The sequence below is a fragment of the Fistularia commersonii genome, chromosome 12 (assembly GCF_037954325.1).
Source record: "Fistularia commersonii isolate RoL2024-O1a breed Wild chromosome 12, RoL_Fcom_v1.0, whole genome shotgun sequence".
In the NCBI taxonomy this organism is placed as follows: domain Eukaryota; kingdom Metazoa; phylum Chordata; class Actinopteri; order Syngnathiformes; family Fistulariidae; genus Fistularia; species Fistularia commersonii.
Genome location: NC_141295.1, coordinates 11126735 through 11143324, shown reverse-complemented (window position 1 = coordinate 11143324; position 16590 = coordinate 11126735). Strand labels below are relative to the sequence as shown.

Sequence of the window (16590 nt, the reverse complement as noted above, 5' to 3'; positions counted from 1 at the left end):
GCATCAATATTTACATAGGCCATAAATAAAAATATTTATTATAAATTTCTTTCCTTTTTTTTCCTATAATAAAACCAGATTGGACTACAATGACACTGGGGGTCATTCCGCAACTGTCAGTTTGTGTAGAACAATAAACATAACCTTTAAATTATACTCCAATGCATGGAGGGGGGTAGGAAAGAACAAGGAGATACAAATCGAACGTGATTCCAGTGTGAGGTTTAATCAGGACAACAGAGGGAACAACAGTAGTAGTGCAACTTGTAGTAGTAACCTTCATTTCTTTTTCTTGGGATAAAAAGGTTGAGGAGGGACCCAATCCAAGTCAGGCCCAGATTTAAGAACTGGACTATTAAATTAAGATTGATAAATGCTGATTAAATTACTAGTTGGGAAGCAAGATCATGGGCAGCACCCTGAAGATTTCCCTCCTCAGCCCCCCGACCCCCCCGAGGGGTATGTTGTGATCTCTGTGAGAATCGGGCACATCGGATATTCTGCTAGTGTTGCATTTTCTTTTTTTTTTTGGGGGGGGGGGGGGGGGGGGGACAGGAGACCTGGAGGACATGGGAGATCGATGCTCTTTGTTATTTTTTTTCTTTGAGAGGTCACAGCTGCTGAAGACGCTGTTGGAAGAACTGACGACTCCAGACACATCGTCACGCTTAAAAATCAAAACAGATCAACCGAACCTAAACTTCACTTGTTCACACTGAATTGTGCACTCGTAAACCCTAATAAATAAAGTTCAAAATATAAAGGAGAGGTACAGCAGATGGTGTATGTTACAAGACTTTCCCCATCAGGGAAGAACATCAGGCAGCCCAGTTTCCTGACTGGTGAGCTTATTCCGTATCAACAGACCAAGAAGTTGGCTTCTGCGGGACCACTTTGGACTAGGAAGGTGTCCATTTCACTCCTTCAGGTCAGACCACCAAAACCCTATGGACGTCTGACACGAATGATGAACAGTTAATTTTGAGTAGAAACGCCTGTTTGCCTAAAACCCCTGTCGTCGAGCTCAGGTGTTTATTTGATGAGCAGTAGGAGTTACTTTTCATATTCGAGCTACGCCTCCAAAACAAACAGTGTCCTCACGACATGTGGCCCCGCATCGGCGGCTCACAGGAAAACAAATTCGTCGCTGCTTCGTCTGTTGCTGCCCCGGCCCAGGTTGGCGGGGGGCAGGATGTGGGCTGCGGGTTGGCTGTGATTGCTGCCGCTGTCTGCCTCCAGGCCGTAGTCCTGACCCCGGCCCTCCACGAAGGTAAATATGGGATACTTCTCCATGGACGCTGACAGAGCCTAAAAAGACAAGAGGAGAGAACCGACACACAATACTACTTTTATTTCATACTGGGTTTGTGGAGCACAGTAATACCTTGACTTACGAGTGGAATTTGTTAGGTGATTGAGCTCTTAATCAAATTTGCTCCAACGGCTATCAAATGAAATTCCCCCATTGATATGCTTTTAGTCTGTTCCAGCCCCCCCGTTTTTGTTACCTGTTTATTCAGTATAGCTTCAAGATCAGATGAAGATGCTGATGGTGGCAGAGGTGATTGGCTTAACTTAACTTCCTCACTACACACTTAATGCATGTAATGCTAAATGTAACTTGCACACTACCCTATCTTAATCGCAAAACTTAATTTAGCAACGGAGTAAATGCTGCCTGGTTTTGAATGACTCTTCCAATGCCTCGTCTGTTCATGTTCCCGCCATCTTCAGCTGAATCCCCGTAAATGCGTTGTGCCTTCTAACAGTCATGGAATCACACCGGCATCCTCTCTATCTCTTCATGGAGAACTGCACACCCTGCGCACATGTTTTTCGTCGATTTTTGCCGGGCGCCGCACCTGACAGTTCATGAAACTTTGATCTCGGCTCATATCCATCCATCAATCCATCTTGGCTTCTTATTCTGCACTCTAGGTTGCGGGTGATGCTGGAGCCTCTCCCAGCTGTCATCGGATGAGAGGCGGAGTACACGCTGGACTGGTCGCCAGTCAATCGCAGACAGATGACCGTTCACTCACTCACTCATTTGGGGCAATTTTCGGATTTTTTTTCCAATTAACCTGCAGCACGTTTTTGGATTGTGGGAGGAAACCGGAGAACCCGGAGGATACCCACGCAGACACGGGAAGAACATGCAAACACCACACAAAAACGTCCCCGTCGGAATCAAAGCAGGGTCCTTTGTGCTGTGAGGCTTAACCACTGTGCTGGCTTGGCTCATATCATAAAGCAAAAAAAAACCGACATAATGACAGCTTGTATCTTGGAAAGTTCATAAGTTGATGCAATCATAAATCAAGGTTCCACTCTTGATGGGACACAGATGATAAACCGTAGAGGAGGAGAGAGTTGAATTGTAGAAACAGTCGGCAAAAACTCACCAAAGTAACGGCGGAGCACAGAGACTCAAAGTCCTTCTTGTTCTTGGCATAGAAGCCGATGGTGCAGCTTGGGTCCATACGGTTGATGGGCATCTTTTTGGGCGAGCAGCAGTGAAAAGACTGGATTGACAAAGACAGAGAGCGTTATGAATCAAATTGAAAAAATACAATTGTACTAAAAACCCCGTCCTGGCGCTAATGTTGTCTTTTACAATAAACCCTTGCTGAGTATTGTCTCAGTATGACAGGGGAAATTAAAGCCATGGTGACAGAGAAACAGAGACACCGACCTCCAGTGAGATGTTTTCTTTCGTGACGTCCACGACAGGCTGGCAGTAGTGGGGGTCCAGATATAGCAGCTGCTCATCTGCTCGAGAGAAGTGTTAAATGTGAACAATCGCTGATTTATGGGTTTAAACAAACAAACAAATAAATAAAGAACTTTGTATTACTGTCCTCCGGGCAAAAGTGGGCTTATTTCAGTGCGATCTGTTGGTTGCACTGGTTCCCACTCCAAAACCACCAGACACTAAGGAATGGTGGAATGGGGTGGCCATACAGAGTAGGGATCTCGCGTTTCCCGTGGGAAAACATCTCGGGCATGGTACATGAGTGGAGACAATGCTGGTCAGTTGGAACTTTGGAGTGCCAATTCATTCACTTCAGACAATTTCATTTCCTGATTAACTGAGAGACTCAGCTTACAGTGAGCTCATTGCGATGGAAGCATTGATATGTGTTTAATTTGATTTTGCCATTACAACAATTTTTGTGAAGAACAGGGCTGCTTGTTGACAGCGTGAGTAATTTTTGTATTTTTTTTTTGGACTGTAGTGGAGTTGTTCCTCTTCAGCTTCAATTAGCCCTGTGGGGGCAAAACGCCACGCCACGGATAATCGCACTGCAAACACGGCTGCAAACAGAAAAATTGCGGAAAAACAGGAGAGGCGAGATCCTAATTGAGGTTTGGGTTTGCACTGTCTCACCAAAGAGAACAGACTGGCTTTCTCACCTTGGAAACCAATGAAGTACAGTGAGTGCTTTGGTTTGCCTCCGATGATTCCGATACAACATTCCAGCTTCAGGATGTTCTGGAAATTGACATTCGGTGTAAATTAGGGATGTGAGGTTCATTTGAATGGAAGTTGCGGACAGATGTCTGATGGCAAGTGGCGTGTACGGACCTTGACACATTCAATGTAGGACGGGTTGAGGGACTCGCCTCCCAAACGAACGGGCACAAGAATGATGACAGACTTCCAGGCCTGGTTGGCCGGCTCAACAGGGGTCTGGCCCAGTGACAAATCACACAGATTGGCCACATCTTCCTTGTAAACTACAGCATGAAAACACACAAACATATACTGAACACACGCGGCGGCCTAGGTCTCAAAAGGAAAGTTTATAAAACTCGCTCAAGTGCAAATGCAGTGGGCTCATCTGACCTGTGCAATCCTGTGCCACGTACACTGCGAGATTGTGGAGAACGACCGTTTTGGCCACAGCTTTCCTGAAACAGACACGGATCAATGTCTACCCAAAGTTTCTATGAAAACTCAATTGATACTCATGTAAAATAAGTAAAATAATAAATAACAATCTTACCGTAGTATGTGTGCTACTATTGAAGGGCCGTACCAGTCGCCTGCTTTCTTCCCTGAACTCTTGCCGATCTCCACCAACTGATGGACCCCGAATGGCGCCGGAGGCTGGTCGCCGAACCAGGTTACTAACTTCCGGTGGATGGGCTCCGCTTCTCGATCCCTCATGGACTCCGGCCTCTTTCTTTGGCTGCACGTTGTTCTCTGGACGTTTGTTGGGGTCCTTTCATGCAGTCCGGGTCCTCTCGTGGAAGCAAAAGAAGGAATAGGGACACCTCCTGCTCGAGCCGGGGAGCGTATCCGGAACACCTCAAAGTCCACGTCCGCTAACTGCTGAGCATCCGGCCAAGTCCAATCTGCAAAACACCAAAATGTTTTAAAGACTTAGATCAACTCGCCTTCACCCGGCTTCATTCCTGGAAAGCACTTAGGCACTGATATTCATGGAAATAGAAATAAATGACAGAAAGTCATCAGGATACAGTGGTTATTGTTATCGTGATCATTTATTCCATTCAGGCTTTTTTTTCCCCCAAACAGAAATAATGCCCCCGTAAACAGAAAAATTGATCCATAACTGGTGCAATATTTATTTAACACAATGCTAATGATATCGTTAAAAACTATTACATTGAGTAAATCCTCTGTAGCGAGAGAAAAACCTACTTGTGAAATTCACGTGATGTGAAATTACAAATACGGTAAACATTTAATATCAGAAACAAATGTCCTCGAGTTTAAAGGAATTCAAAAGAACTAAGTTCAACTGTGTTTTAAACCATATTAGTTACAGTTGACCTAAATATGCTACACATTTTCAGAAAAAAAAAATTGAGGCTGAAACCAACACAGTTTAGTTACAGAAACACTCCCAAACTATTTTCAAATGTGCCAATTCATGCCCAGGCAGGGATTCTACTATGACTAGGTTCATATTTTTGTTCAAAGAAAAAGTCTGGAGCAGACAAAAGACAGACCTTGTGGAAGCAAATGGACCAGCAGACCCTGGGCCAGCAGCATCTGTCCACTGCGCAGCATGCAGCCCCAGCCACAGTCTGTTGTCCAGGTGGAGCCCTCCAGCTGTGGGAACTCCCTCCTGTAGGTCAGCCAGATTCTGGAGACAAAGGCCAGACGAAACTTCTCCACTTGGTCTGAGAAGGAGTGGAAGGGGCACAGGAAAAAACAAAAACAAAATGAGGGATCATCGTGCACTGATTCAATTCACTGGATTTATTCAGATTATTATCACGATTTGACAAGATCAGGATTCTCTCACTGTGATGGAAAACTAACTGACCCCTCAAGAATAAGGCTAACAAGCATTAGTATGCTGGATCTGTCCTTTAAGTTCCATCTTAGAGCCAAATGGGGAGATCAAATAGAAACGAGGATATATCCACAGTGTTCAAGACACGTTTGGTTAATTTGATGAAATCTTACCTTCACTGTTTAGTAGATAGGAGTGTCCCAGAATTATAACTGGTGAGAGCTTGTTGAAGGATGTTTTCGATTTAACAGTCCAACCTGCAGACAAAAAAAAAAGCAAATGTCATAGTTATTTCCGCAAACTTGGTAATTTCTAAAACACAAAATAACAAACAAGGTTCATATAGTAAAATTGATAGAAGAAAGTTTGCAGGACAACAACAGACCATATTTGACATTGTTCCAAGCTGACATCAGCTTTGCTTTAAGTTTGTCCATCTCCTCGGGCTCTCCGGTGGCTTCTTTGCTGACATCTTGAGGCTGGGACCGCCTGACATCCAAGCCGCTGCACTGCTCCGGCGGCAGCTGCGGCTGCTGCTGCTGCTTACGACTCTCCGCCAGTTCATTCTGCATCACTCCGCCAACATAATGCGCTGCACTTGGGTTGACGGAGTTCATGGCTCTGACATCTCAGAGCAGGACTCTTGTGCTCCTCATCGCCACACAGAACTGATAACTGTTGGAAAGGAGAGCAGGGTAAGAGGTTTCGTCCACATAAAGCAAAGTGGCATTTGGTGAAAGCTAGCCATCTCATGCTCTTCACCCCAAAGGCTGCTGAAATTCTACAATGGTTCTTAAGTCTGAACAATAATTTGTCGATACCAAATACCTTCTAACTGAACTGTTGCATCCTAAACTGATGAATGATTCTAACATACCACTCTTAAAAAAGGATCACTGTGTGGCAAAAATGTTCAATGTTTATGTCATTTATTGAAAATCCTCCAGTGCCATAAATAGCTTGGAATGCAGCCTTAAAGACCAGCAAAACATTCCCCATTAATCATGAATTGGCTACACATGTTTAAGAACCACCAGAACAAGGAGCACGATAGTAGCAACTACTCATTTTGCAGGGCAAATCACCAATACGTGAACATTTTTTTAAGAAGATTCCTCCACGAGGAGACAGAATACCGTGTCACGTGCAAAATTTTCCTAACTCCGAGAAGACTAAACACACATCCAAGCACATTTGTGTGAAGGAATGCTGCTTATCTTGAGTTAATTCTTAAATTAACGGTTGTCCTTATCTAAATGAAGGATCTGGAAAACCTTTATCTGCAGCAGATACCCTGTAAGACATAAAAACAATTCAATATTCCTACTTTTCAATTACTTTTATAAAGAATTTTGGACTTAAATAATGTTCAGCCACGAAATGGGAGTTTGGCACGACAGACGGGCAGCATATATCTAGCTTCTTGAAAAATACTAATAAATGCTTCACACACATTTTCAGTGCAAGTCTTCCATTACACAACTGCATGTGACCGGAAATGCGGTGGAAAGCACCAGTGTTTTCCCATCCAGAACTAAAACTGATTAGTAGCAGCGTGTACTCTGTACTATTGTGTGTAGTCACTGTCAATAATGACTCAGTCTACGGATGGAGAAACACCATGTGACTAGCATTTGACAGTTATTCCACTTCACCCTGAAGCACTTGTAGAAGTTAAGTCTTCATTTATCCCTCTTTGTTCAATATTTGCAGGTCTGTAAAGAGGACTGGAGACATAAAAACCTGAAATCTATTTAAAAGTCAGTCTTGTCTTCATAAGAATAAAGGATTACATAACATATTAGCTTGGAGCAGAGGGCTCTTTTTTTTTTTTTTTTAAATACAGGATGGCGAATTGTTCAAGCACTTCATTGTTAGAATTTGAACTGTACTGTTCAATTGTAACACAAAGTGGTAATGTTTCTGTAAAAAAAAAACTGTGAGAAGAAGTTTAGCATGAGAAAAATAGTCTTTGGGTTCTGCTGTTACTTTTGGCTAATCTGTTACATGTGATGATCTATTTAGGCTGTGTGTAGAATTATGCTGACTTTTTGACTAAAGCGAGTTACGGTATAGCTATAGATAGATATACATGAAACACAGATGTATTTGAAGAAATCACATCCTATCAGAAACAATGAAAATTGCACTCCAGAATTATACAACTGAACAAGAATCATGTCCTCGTGTCTTCTTTGTAAGCTCAGATAAATAAAATGAAAATGCGCAATTCATAATGTCTTGTCTATCTTACTGTAAGAGGGTAAATTAACGGATTACTTTTTGTGATTTTGGACAATGAACAGGAAAGGATTAGAAAATTAGGACCTATATTTACTGAAATGTTTTGGTGGAAAAGGCATCTAAATACAGTGTATCACTTCCTTTCATTTCAATAGCAATTCAGTATAAGCACAATTAATGGCCATTGTCAAATTGTTTTGAAAAACAACGGAAAGAAAAACACAGCCTGTTTTGCAAGGCTCCAGAGTGCTAGCTAGGCATTACTTGATAACAGATACCTGTTTAAGACATTAACAGCCACAGTGGTGCAATATGGTAGGGGAGGTGTCCGCATGCTGAACTCAGCAGGTAAGCGCTGCAAGACTGATTTCAATTTTTTGATCGTTAAAATTCCCATTTTCATGAAGGTGGTTCTTTTTTCCGCTTGCCTTAAGAATGTATACATGTAAATGGTGCAGTAGATATAGGCTGAAAAGGAACAGGTCTAAATGTAGACGAGAGTATGTAAAAACATATCTTACTTGACAAATCATTCACTTTGGCATTAATGCTAACATTCCAGTGTTTAGAAAATCTCACTCAACCCGCAAAGATTATTCTTTTACTTGCTGGCAATAATTTCTTCTCAGGGTAATTTATTGTTCAAGAATCAAATTCGTCATACGACTTTAGGTTTATGGTTAGCTCTTTTTCTGCTCTGGGCTTCAAATTTTACTGACATGCCATCCTGTTTCACCAAAGCGCTTTGAGAGTCAACTGTGTCGATAAACATCGAGTTGACACATTTCCTAAATATATCTTGCTTCAAGACATTCTGGGTGCTCTCACTTGACGATACCAGTTCTTGGAAACTCCCTTTTCTGTAGTGCATTGTTACTATCTGAATAAGTTATTAATCATATCTTTAAGTTGGTCTGTACACAAACAGAGCTATTGTTGCAGGGCATAAAAGCACCTCTCACGACATGAGTAATGTTGTGTTGAATAAGGCATTGAATATGAAAGACTAGTTGGAAAAATGTTTGCACTGGATTACTAAAACACTTGGCTTTGGATTGTCCCGTAAAGTCTAACAAAAGAATCTTCTGAGTTATATCATCGACATTCACATTACAAGGTAATTATAACATCTGCGCAATAATATCATGGCTATATGTCCAGTGAAGCTGAAAAATCCCCTAACATGATAAATAAATTTGCCTTTCTAGTGGATCTCTTAGACCATAATTTCCTGGCAATGTTAGATGAGAACTCCGTAACTTCTATAGCTCATGTTATGATAACTTAATATGCCAGTATTGAGAGTTATTAATATCTTACGTTACGCAAGTGTGTAAATGTGAGACATTTTTTGATGGGGTGTATCCAACAAAACGTCCTTGGCCAGACTAACCGACATCGTGTATATAATGACAAAAAAACTTTCACTGAATGTTAAACTTTCTCTCTGGCAACTACATTAATATTTCAAACCAAGAGCCTTCTGATTAAGTGAGTCTAGACTCTTGCGAAACGGAGCAAAGACGTGCTCACATTACATTCAATATTCACTTATTTAAGCATTTTATGGACAGCTACCTGTTGTAGAAGGCGATTAAGCTGGTCTGCACCTTGTCAGGAGTTGACTCATTTTGACGATTTCTTCTGTTTACCCTCGAAGACAGCAGTCAAGGATTAACTCGGTGTACCATTAGCTTGTCGATGCTAGCTAGCTTCGGCGTTTCGCGCTAGCCTCTTGCTTTAGCTAGCGGCCGGTCAAGCGGGGTTTAACATTGAACCGACCTTTACAGTTACACGTTGCCACTATCTATTAATTCAGCGTTTCTCAAATTACTCAGATATGCAAAACGGTGTACACTTTGGCGAAGGCAACCGAGCATACTGCAGTTTTTACTATCTGGGCTAACATCCTTCCTGACTGGCGGCGATTGGTTCAACCATTACTGAAAGCGGATTGGCTACGACCTCTAGCGTCACGGGCGTTGTATGGTATTCATTGGTGGTGCTCAATCGACACATACACGTTATGTAATCTGTAACCATGGTTACAAATGATCTATCGATCTATCGATCTATCTATCTATCTATCTATCTATCTATCTATCTATCTATCTATCTATCTATCTATCTATCTATCTATCTATCTATCTACACAAACAGAACTAATTCGTGATGGTGGACACTGCTGTACGCCTGTTTAAATATGATCAATTAATTAGTTGATTAATTATTGTAGCCCTTACTTGATGAATTCCCTACTTTTCTTTGTTAAAAACAGCAGTCAATCTTGTCTGCAAATATAAATCACATTCACATAGACAAATTACGAAATTCGGGAACAAATCTCTGACTTTTATTCCATTCACTGCACTTCAGGTGTTTGCATTTGAATAACATCGATCACAACATAAATGCCCCGCGGCACAAATCAATACATGTTCAGAAAACAGAGAAATGTGGAATGTTTTAATCATTTTTCTGCATTTGAAAGTCCTTTATTTTCACTCCAGGTTTTTTTTTCTTCCGTAACTTACAATGATATGACCTAATTTTTTTTTCCTTTTTTTGAGTAAAGTGCATTTATTCTACCCTCTCTGTAAGGAACAAAATCATAAAACCAATGTTCAAATGTGTAACACTAGAATACACACCACTGTGTTGAAAAAGGCCTGCAAGTGGGTATGATAGTTGTATAACATTACATTAAAGTTAGTTTTCTAAGTCAGGTGATTCGCACTGACCTGGTGACTGATAAGTACATCGAGGAGGAGTTCATAAAAAGAACCTCCTATCAGTAGAATATGTAAGACAGGATATTTCAAAATGCTAATTCCTATTCCAGAGGATAACAGTCGCAAAGGATGACGGAAAATCAGTAATGTTTCAAGTGTTTCTTTCCAAATGCTGTGAATATTTTGCTATCAGAGACTAAATGCATATTCAGTGATCCCCGCAGCTGACATCCTCCACATCAGTGGTCTTTGCTTCACGTCTTCAGTCCAGCTTTTTTTTATCAATGAAATCATGTTTGAGATGTGGTCCACTCGAGGGCAGTAGAGTAACACGCCCGGTAAAATCCTTCACCGACCGACTGCATTGAGACTTTCATGAGTTGCAAGGGACGACACATTGTTCAAGGACAGATTGCTAGTGGTATACCTCACAAATATTCGACTCGTCGTAGGCAGTCAATATTGCATCACATATGCATTGAATAGCATTTCGTACAATAGAGTGGTTATCTTAAACTGCAGGTAAGCAGCTGAAAAATATGCCGTAGCAAGGCTGTCAGCTCATGAGGAATAATTTGGAACTTCTCACAGAGCAAGTGAACACGAACAGGCTCTTAAAAACCGACTCTAAATAGCAGGTGGCTGGAAAATAAACCTGGGCGTGCTGCTCTGTGGTGTGAACCAATGGTTTTGTACGTCAAATGACCGTAGTCACATCTAGCATTCTTGCCTTGGCGTAACATCTATATGTCACTGTTGGCTGCATCAAATTCACATTTTACACTTTTCTAATCCAGAAAAAAGTGACATTTAACAATGCATTAAAAGCTAGGTCGACTTGTCACGCTACTTCCTCACACACGGCTAGATGATTTGCATAAGATTATGTACACTGGGTAACTACAAAGAATGACGTACATGAAAATGAGCGAAAGCAGAGCAGAGGTTAGTTCTGTTCTCATTTCGTATGAGAACAATTTACTGTTTTGGGGAAATCTGTCAGAGTCGGATTCGAACGTGTTTTTCAGTATATTACATAGAAAAATGTGAACAATGTTATATCTTTCATCTTGGCTATAACTTATGGTACCTAACAACACAGTCACCTCGATAGATAACCTTTTATTCACAACAAAACGTTTGTTCCTGTTCCTGTCTACAAAAGTGGCTGTCATAAGCTATTAAGCCCTTCCGAAAATGCATTTCCTTATGCTACATCCAAGACTGCCTTCTTTCCCTGTTGTTTTTTCCCTCAGATCAACACACAGGCCATTGTATGTGCTTGTATTATTTTCTTTACATACCGATCCGCAGCAATCATTCCCAGTCTCTCCTTGTTCGACAAAAACATGCAAATGTATACTGGATACTCTTTGTTTTTGATTTTGGTGTGTGCCGCGACCCTTGCTTGCTGAGGTAACTGCGTTAAAGTGTATTTATTCCTTGAGAGGATGTATATGCAATTCTTATCTCATACACTGGCAAAAATGCTCCTGGGTCACGGACCACAGGGCAATGGATTTAAATGCATGGACATCAGCCGCTGACACTGCTGCCTTCTGTGGCAATGTGTGCGTTTGTGTTTACGTTTGGGCTTCAGTCAGAGGCAGAAGGGAGAAAAGGGCTGTGGCCGCTCTCCTGTGAAGGGGAGATAAGCACTGAGCCAGAGCTCTGTCAACCCCGCTTTCCTCTGCGGCAGGACAACGCCTCCAAGAACCCACCATGGTGGACCCAACGTGGCTTTACCGTCTGTCTCACACACACAAACACACACACGCACACGTCTCTCACGGCACCCGTTGCCCCTGACAACGCCGGACGATGACAGTCCCATCAGCTAAGACAAGCAAACTACTGCATGGAGGATGAATGAGTTAATCACGCCCGCTTTTGCTTACTCATCGCGGGTCAGACTCATCTGGCGTGTCATTTGTCTTGTTTGATGCAAACATTACGGTCTGACCGTGCCTCACTCCGATTCCCATCCCCGTCGCCTTGGTTGAAACACAATAATGGAAGAAAGGACCGGTGTATAGACAAAATAGTATTCACAGTATTCAGCATGTTTTGATCTTTAAAGCACTTTTGACCTTCTTGTATCTATTCAACATGTACAATACATACAATATGACATGCATCCACATAGACTCACACACATATACATCTGATAAAGTATTCCACATTACATTAAGAAGAGTATTAAATAATCATAATTAAAAAAAATTAACAGTTAATTAAACTTTACAGTGGATTTTTTTTCCCATCTGATCCTGGTTTTCAGCAAGAATCAGTCAGTGATTTGAATTCATAAATAACATTTGATATACTCTGAACCTGGAATGTACATTTTTTTTTTAAGTGCTTGACTTCTGCTGCATTGTTCAGCCACAAAAGGCAATTTTTGTTTTGTTTTGTTTTTTTTTGTTATTTTTTTTTAAATCGGAGCCCCAGTTTTAGGGAGCCGTCTTCGGCTGGCTGCTGCCGATTGTGATCTTCTCCAGCGGCGAACTGACAGGGCTTTGGGTCACCACCGCAGCTGCGACCATCACCCGACCGCCCGCGGACGCGTCGGCCCGTCCCGAAGCGCCCGCCTGTTTCTCCTCCGCCGCCGCCTTAGCCTGCTGGTCCTTGTTCTTGGAGCTCTCCTGGGAGCCCAGCTTGATCGGCCCTAGGACGTTCTTGGCCACTGTGGTCAACTGGCTTACGAAGCTCGTCTTGTCTCCGGGCGACACGGGCCGGGACTTACAGAGGGAGGGCCCGCAGAGCGAGGGCGTGACAGCGGTAGGGGAGGGAGAGGGAGAGGGCGAATGCTCCTCCACCACCTCCAGGCGACATTTGTCGTCCCAGTCCAAGGTCCCCCTGTAGCAGTTGACTGGTCCCAGTCCCTGTCTCACTTTCCCCAGCGACAGCGGCTGTCCGTGCGGCGGGACGACAGGAGCCAAAACCCGAGCTGAGAGCTTTGGACTTTTAGAGCTGATGTCCGGAGTCCTCGATTCGCTGCTCTCGCCTTCCTTTTTTCTCAAGCTGTCTCCCACTCCTGATTGGTTAAATGTTTTAGTCAGTGGACTTCCCGTCACTGCTTTGTTGACACCGCCGCCTTTATCGGGCGAAGCGGCAGAGGTCTTGGAGAAGGGCGCGCAGGATAGGGTACCAGGACTACTGGCCTGATTAGGTGGAGTTTGGCTTCCTACTTGCGTGTCTTGCGGGGTTTTACTATTCGATGACCCACTTTTTGCCGTAACTGGGTCTAGGTGTTTTGCTGTTAAATCGTCTTGATCCTGGGGGAGCTTGGGTCGTTTCTGAACATCCACACCGCCCGCTGTTTTGCTCAGAGGTCCAGAAGTTGCGCCTTTACTGCTCTCCACGCACGCCCTTGAACTCTGGCCGCTCTGCGAGCCCAGGGACAGCTGTCCCGCATGTGGTTTCCTCGGGAAAGACGACGGGGACGCCGAACCGACCCGACTCAGCCTCTCCAGCACCGGTCCGGGTTCAACCTCCTTCTCCTTCTCCCGCTCTCTCCCTCGCTCCCTCTCTTCCCTCTCTCTGCCGGCCAGCAGAGTTTCCCTGCTGAGGGGCGACTCCTGTCTGCCCAGTCTTCGGACAGGCTTCAGCACGCGGCCCTCGGACCCGGCGGGGGAGGACGAGCACGGGAGGGGCGGCGGATTGGCCGGTAAATTTTCCCCATCCGTCTCCAGCAGGCTCTGGAGGCCGAGCTCACAGAGGAAAGCGTCTTTGCGGTACTCGGAGTGTTGCACTTCAAGACTGTGCTTCCTCAGCGGGCCCCCCAGACCGCCCGTCGAACTGGACTGCGTCAAAGGCGAGCCGAGCTTCTCCGCCGACTGCACTCGTTTCAGGAGGGGGGAACGCGGGGGCTCGGCACTCTTGGGCCTGGGACGGACAACTGGTGGCGAGGAGTGGAGCTTGGCGGGGAATGACTGGGTGGTGTTGGAGCTTCCTATGGTGTGGCCTGGCAAGGGAGGAGGCGAGGATTGTGTGGGTGAGGGTGTGTGGGCCAGAGGAGATAAGGGGATATTGCCAGCAGACTTACAACGGGCCGAACGGTATTGGCGGTGGAGTTTGGGCGAGAGGCCGTGGAGGGAACTTGGCCTCATGTGCTGAGAGGGAGCGGGTGAGTTCGGAGTGCTGGAAGCGGGGGAGCTGCTCTGGGACGAAGCTCCTGCGAAGATAAATAACACATGAGATTTCGAGGGAGATTTGGATTTGACCATGATTTATTTCTTTTTCCCGGTTTCTACTTTTCCTTGAATAGAAAGGATATTCATAGTAAATACAATAAAATCCTCCAAACAGTTCTTTTTATTATGCTTTAATCTTTAAGACTAGACAGTCAAAAAAAACCCAAATACATGCCTTTGTGTCTGCTTGCTCATAAATATGCATTGGCTTTGGGTTGAATTCAGGCAGCGATTTTCTTTTTGCTCGGAAGAGAAAATAGCACTCTCAGATTAAATAGATGAGCCGCTTGATTTTTTTCTGTCCCAATGATATAATTCTGGTACGTATCATGGTATTAGTTTAAAGTAAAAACTGTGATGATAATAAGAATCACTTTCATTTGAACTATTCACATGAGAAATCATATTACCGCCTCATGTAAAACTACTCGCCGCATCAATAACGAAGCAGCGCCGGTCCAGTAACAGACTTTATGGGCTCATTTCCATTATGAAATGTTTGACTTCCCGAGGGCAAGTTACTCATCAAGTGCCCGTTTTGGGAAATTTGGACCGTTCGTAGTTCACGGTTCTAAAAGTCTCCTCCGCGTCGTACCCAGATACGAAGGCTCGGGGGTTGACCGGTAGCCCTGAGTCGGAGATCGGGCGGACAGGCTGTGAGTTGGGGAGCCGGGGAGACTCTCGCTGGAGGACAGAGAGCGATTCAAGGAGGACAAACTGCGGCTGGTGTGAAGAAGATTCGACTGCTTCGTAATCTTGCGGAACAGCGAGCTTCGCTTCTTGCTGCGTGAGAGATGGAGAGTGGGGGAGAGGTTAAGCACACGGCTGCAATATCTAGGTACAATAAATATACTTATCATAAATGGTTACCAAGGAAATTAGATATTTATGTCCGTGCCGTGCCCGAACATCTGCCCCTGATGAGTTTATCTTGACCTTGCACGTCAGCCTTGGTCATCACTTTGCAAATGTTTTTGTAAATGGCTCAATGAGGTAACAAAGTAACCATCTGAGTAGAAGGTGAGGCAGATGTAATATACTCACACACACACACACACACACACTTTTATTTTATGTTCCAGCCGGGTCATTATCAGAAAAAACAGAGAAACAATAATGCAATCCAAAAGCAGAAGTTGCAGTCTTTGTGTTGACAACAATGACTTGACATTTAGCCTCAACTCAAGCATGAAATACTATTCATGAGTTATTTTGTTGATTGCCGGGTTTGTCTCTTCACACCAGTTGAAATCTCGAGCGGCTGCATGTACACTTGATGAGCAATAATGGGAAAAACTGTAATGAGCAACGCATAGATATATCAATAACAATATTAACAATATTGATGCAATTTTATTTTATTTGATTTTATTCTGAGTCTTTCGTGAAAAATCTAAATCATCACGTTATTCTGTTTGGGGAAATCGTGTATCGCAATTCGATTCATAATGTAAGAAAATAAAAATCCAATATCTGGATATTAAATAGTAAACAGTAGCTTTATGAAACATGAAAAAAAACACGAGTCCTTGAGTTAGGATTCCAGCTGGATATGAATACATTGATGAGGTCATTTGAATGGGCACAAAGCACTGTTTACCAGTGTGACAAATTATGATTTGCAGGATGAGATCATTCAAGGCCTCAGTGATCTGGAGCCAATCAGGGCTTACCTGTCCTGGCCATCCTTGCCCAGGGTCCTCTTGTTCCGCCTGGCCATCTTACACTTGTAGCTGGCCTTGCGTGCTGGACCCACTTTAATGGAGGTGTTCTCAAAGGGTGTCGTTGTCACAGTCACTTTATTGCCACTCTGCAAAGGTTAAAGCATCCTTAAATACCCCCCTTAAAATTTATTCTACATTTAAAACTTTGAGGAATTGTTAAGCCACTGGGTGATTCCTACCTTGAGGATCAGCTCTACCACCTCAGTATGCACGAGACCGTGGACGGGCTCCCCGTTGACATGGGTAATCAGGTCACCGGCGCACAGGCCTGCTTCCTGTGCAGGGCCGCCATCCTCCACATGCTACAGGACAAAGAAGCAATCAATATATCCATACAGATATTTACATATGCTTACAAATATTTAGCTTATTTTTTTGCTACCTTTTTTTGGCCACTAAAAGCAAAGAATACCATTGTATA

The 16590-nt window shown here is 43.6% G+C and overlaps 2 protein-coding genes across 5 annotated transcripts in view; both read right to left on the bottom strand.

Moving 5' to 3' along the window:
- Window positions 1-514: 514 nt before the first annotated feature.
- On the bottom strand, window positions 515-9452 carry atg4da (autophagy related 4D, cysteine peptidase a). 2 transcript variants are annotated; one of them, XM_086157027.1, is made up of 11 exons: window positions 9096-9452; window positions 5659-5948; window positions 5447-5530; window positions 4984-5157; window positions 4011-4362; window positions 3851-3915; window positions 3590-3741; window positions 3418-3496; window positions 2696-2772; window positions 2406-2525; window positions 515-1308 (listed from the first exon to the last, which is right to left on the bottom strand). In XM_086157027.1, the coding sequence occupies exons 2-11, from the start codon at window positions 5888-5890 to the stop codon at window positions 1126-1128; spliced, it is 1518 nt and encodes a 505-aa protein (XP_086013153.1). In that variant the 5' UTR covers window positions 5891-5948; window positions 9096-9452; the 3' UTR covers window positions 515-1125. The 2 variants fall into 2 exon arrangements, with proteins under 2 accessions (XP_086013153.1, XP_086013154.1); XM_086157028.1 differs by having other exon boundaries at window positions 9128-9268.
- A 396-nt stretch (window positions 9453-9848) lies between these two features.
- The window catches only part of mast1a (microtubule associated serine/threonine kinase 1a), a 78058-nt gene continuing 71316 nt past the window's right edge, over window positions 9849-16590 (bottom strand). For 2 of the 3 annotated variants that reach the window (XM_086157037.1, XM_086157038.1), the window contains 4 exons: window positions 16349-16471; window positions 16119-16255; window positions 15041-15228; window positions 9849-14426 (listed from right to left, as the gene is read on the bottom strand). In XM_086157037.1, the coding sequence (XP_086013163.1) occupies window positions 12703-14426; window positions 15041-15228; window positions 16119-16255; window positions 16349-16471 (2172 nt within the window). In that variant the 3' untranslated portion in view covers window positions 9849-12702. The remainder of the gene's footprint in view (window positions 14427-15040; window positions 15229-16118; window positions 16256-16348; window positions 16472-16590) is intronic. The other variant, XM_086157039.1, reaches the window with a different exon arrangement.

Bases quoted from the DNA above. Each gene is read 5' to 3' on its own strand.
- atg4da (XM_086157027.1), bottom strand. From the start codon at position 5,890: ATGAACTCCGTCAACCCAAGTGCAGCGCATTATGTTGGCGGAGTGATG. The intron at 4,363-4,983 runs GTCTGTCTTTTG...GGTGTTTTGCAG, and splicing joins GGTCCATTTGCTTCCACAAG to ATTGGACTTGGCCGGATGCT. The intron at 3,742-3,850 runs GTCAGATGAGCC...TTCATGCTGTAG, and splicing joins CGTGGCACAGGATTGCACAG to TTTACAAGGAAGATGTGGCC.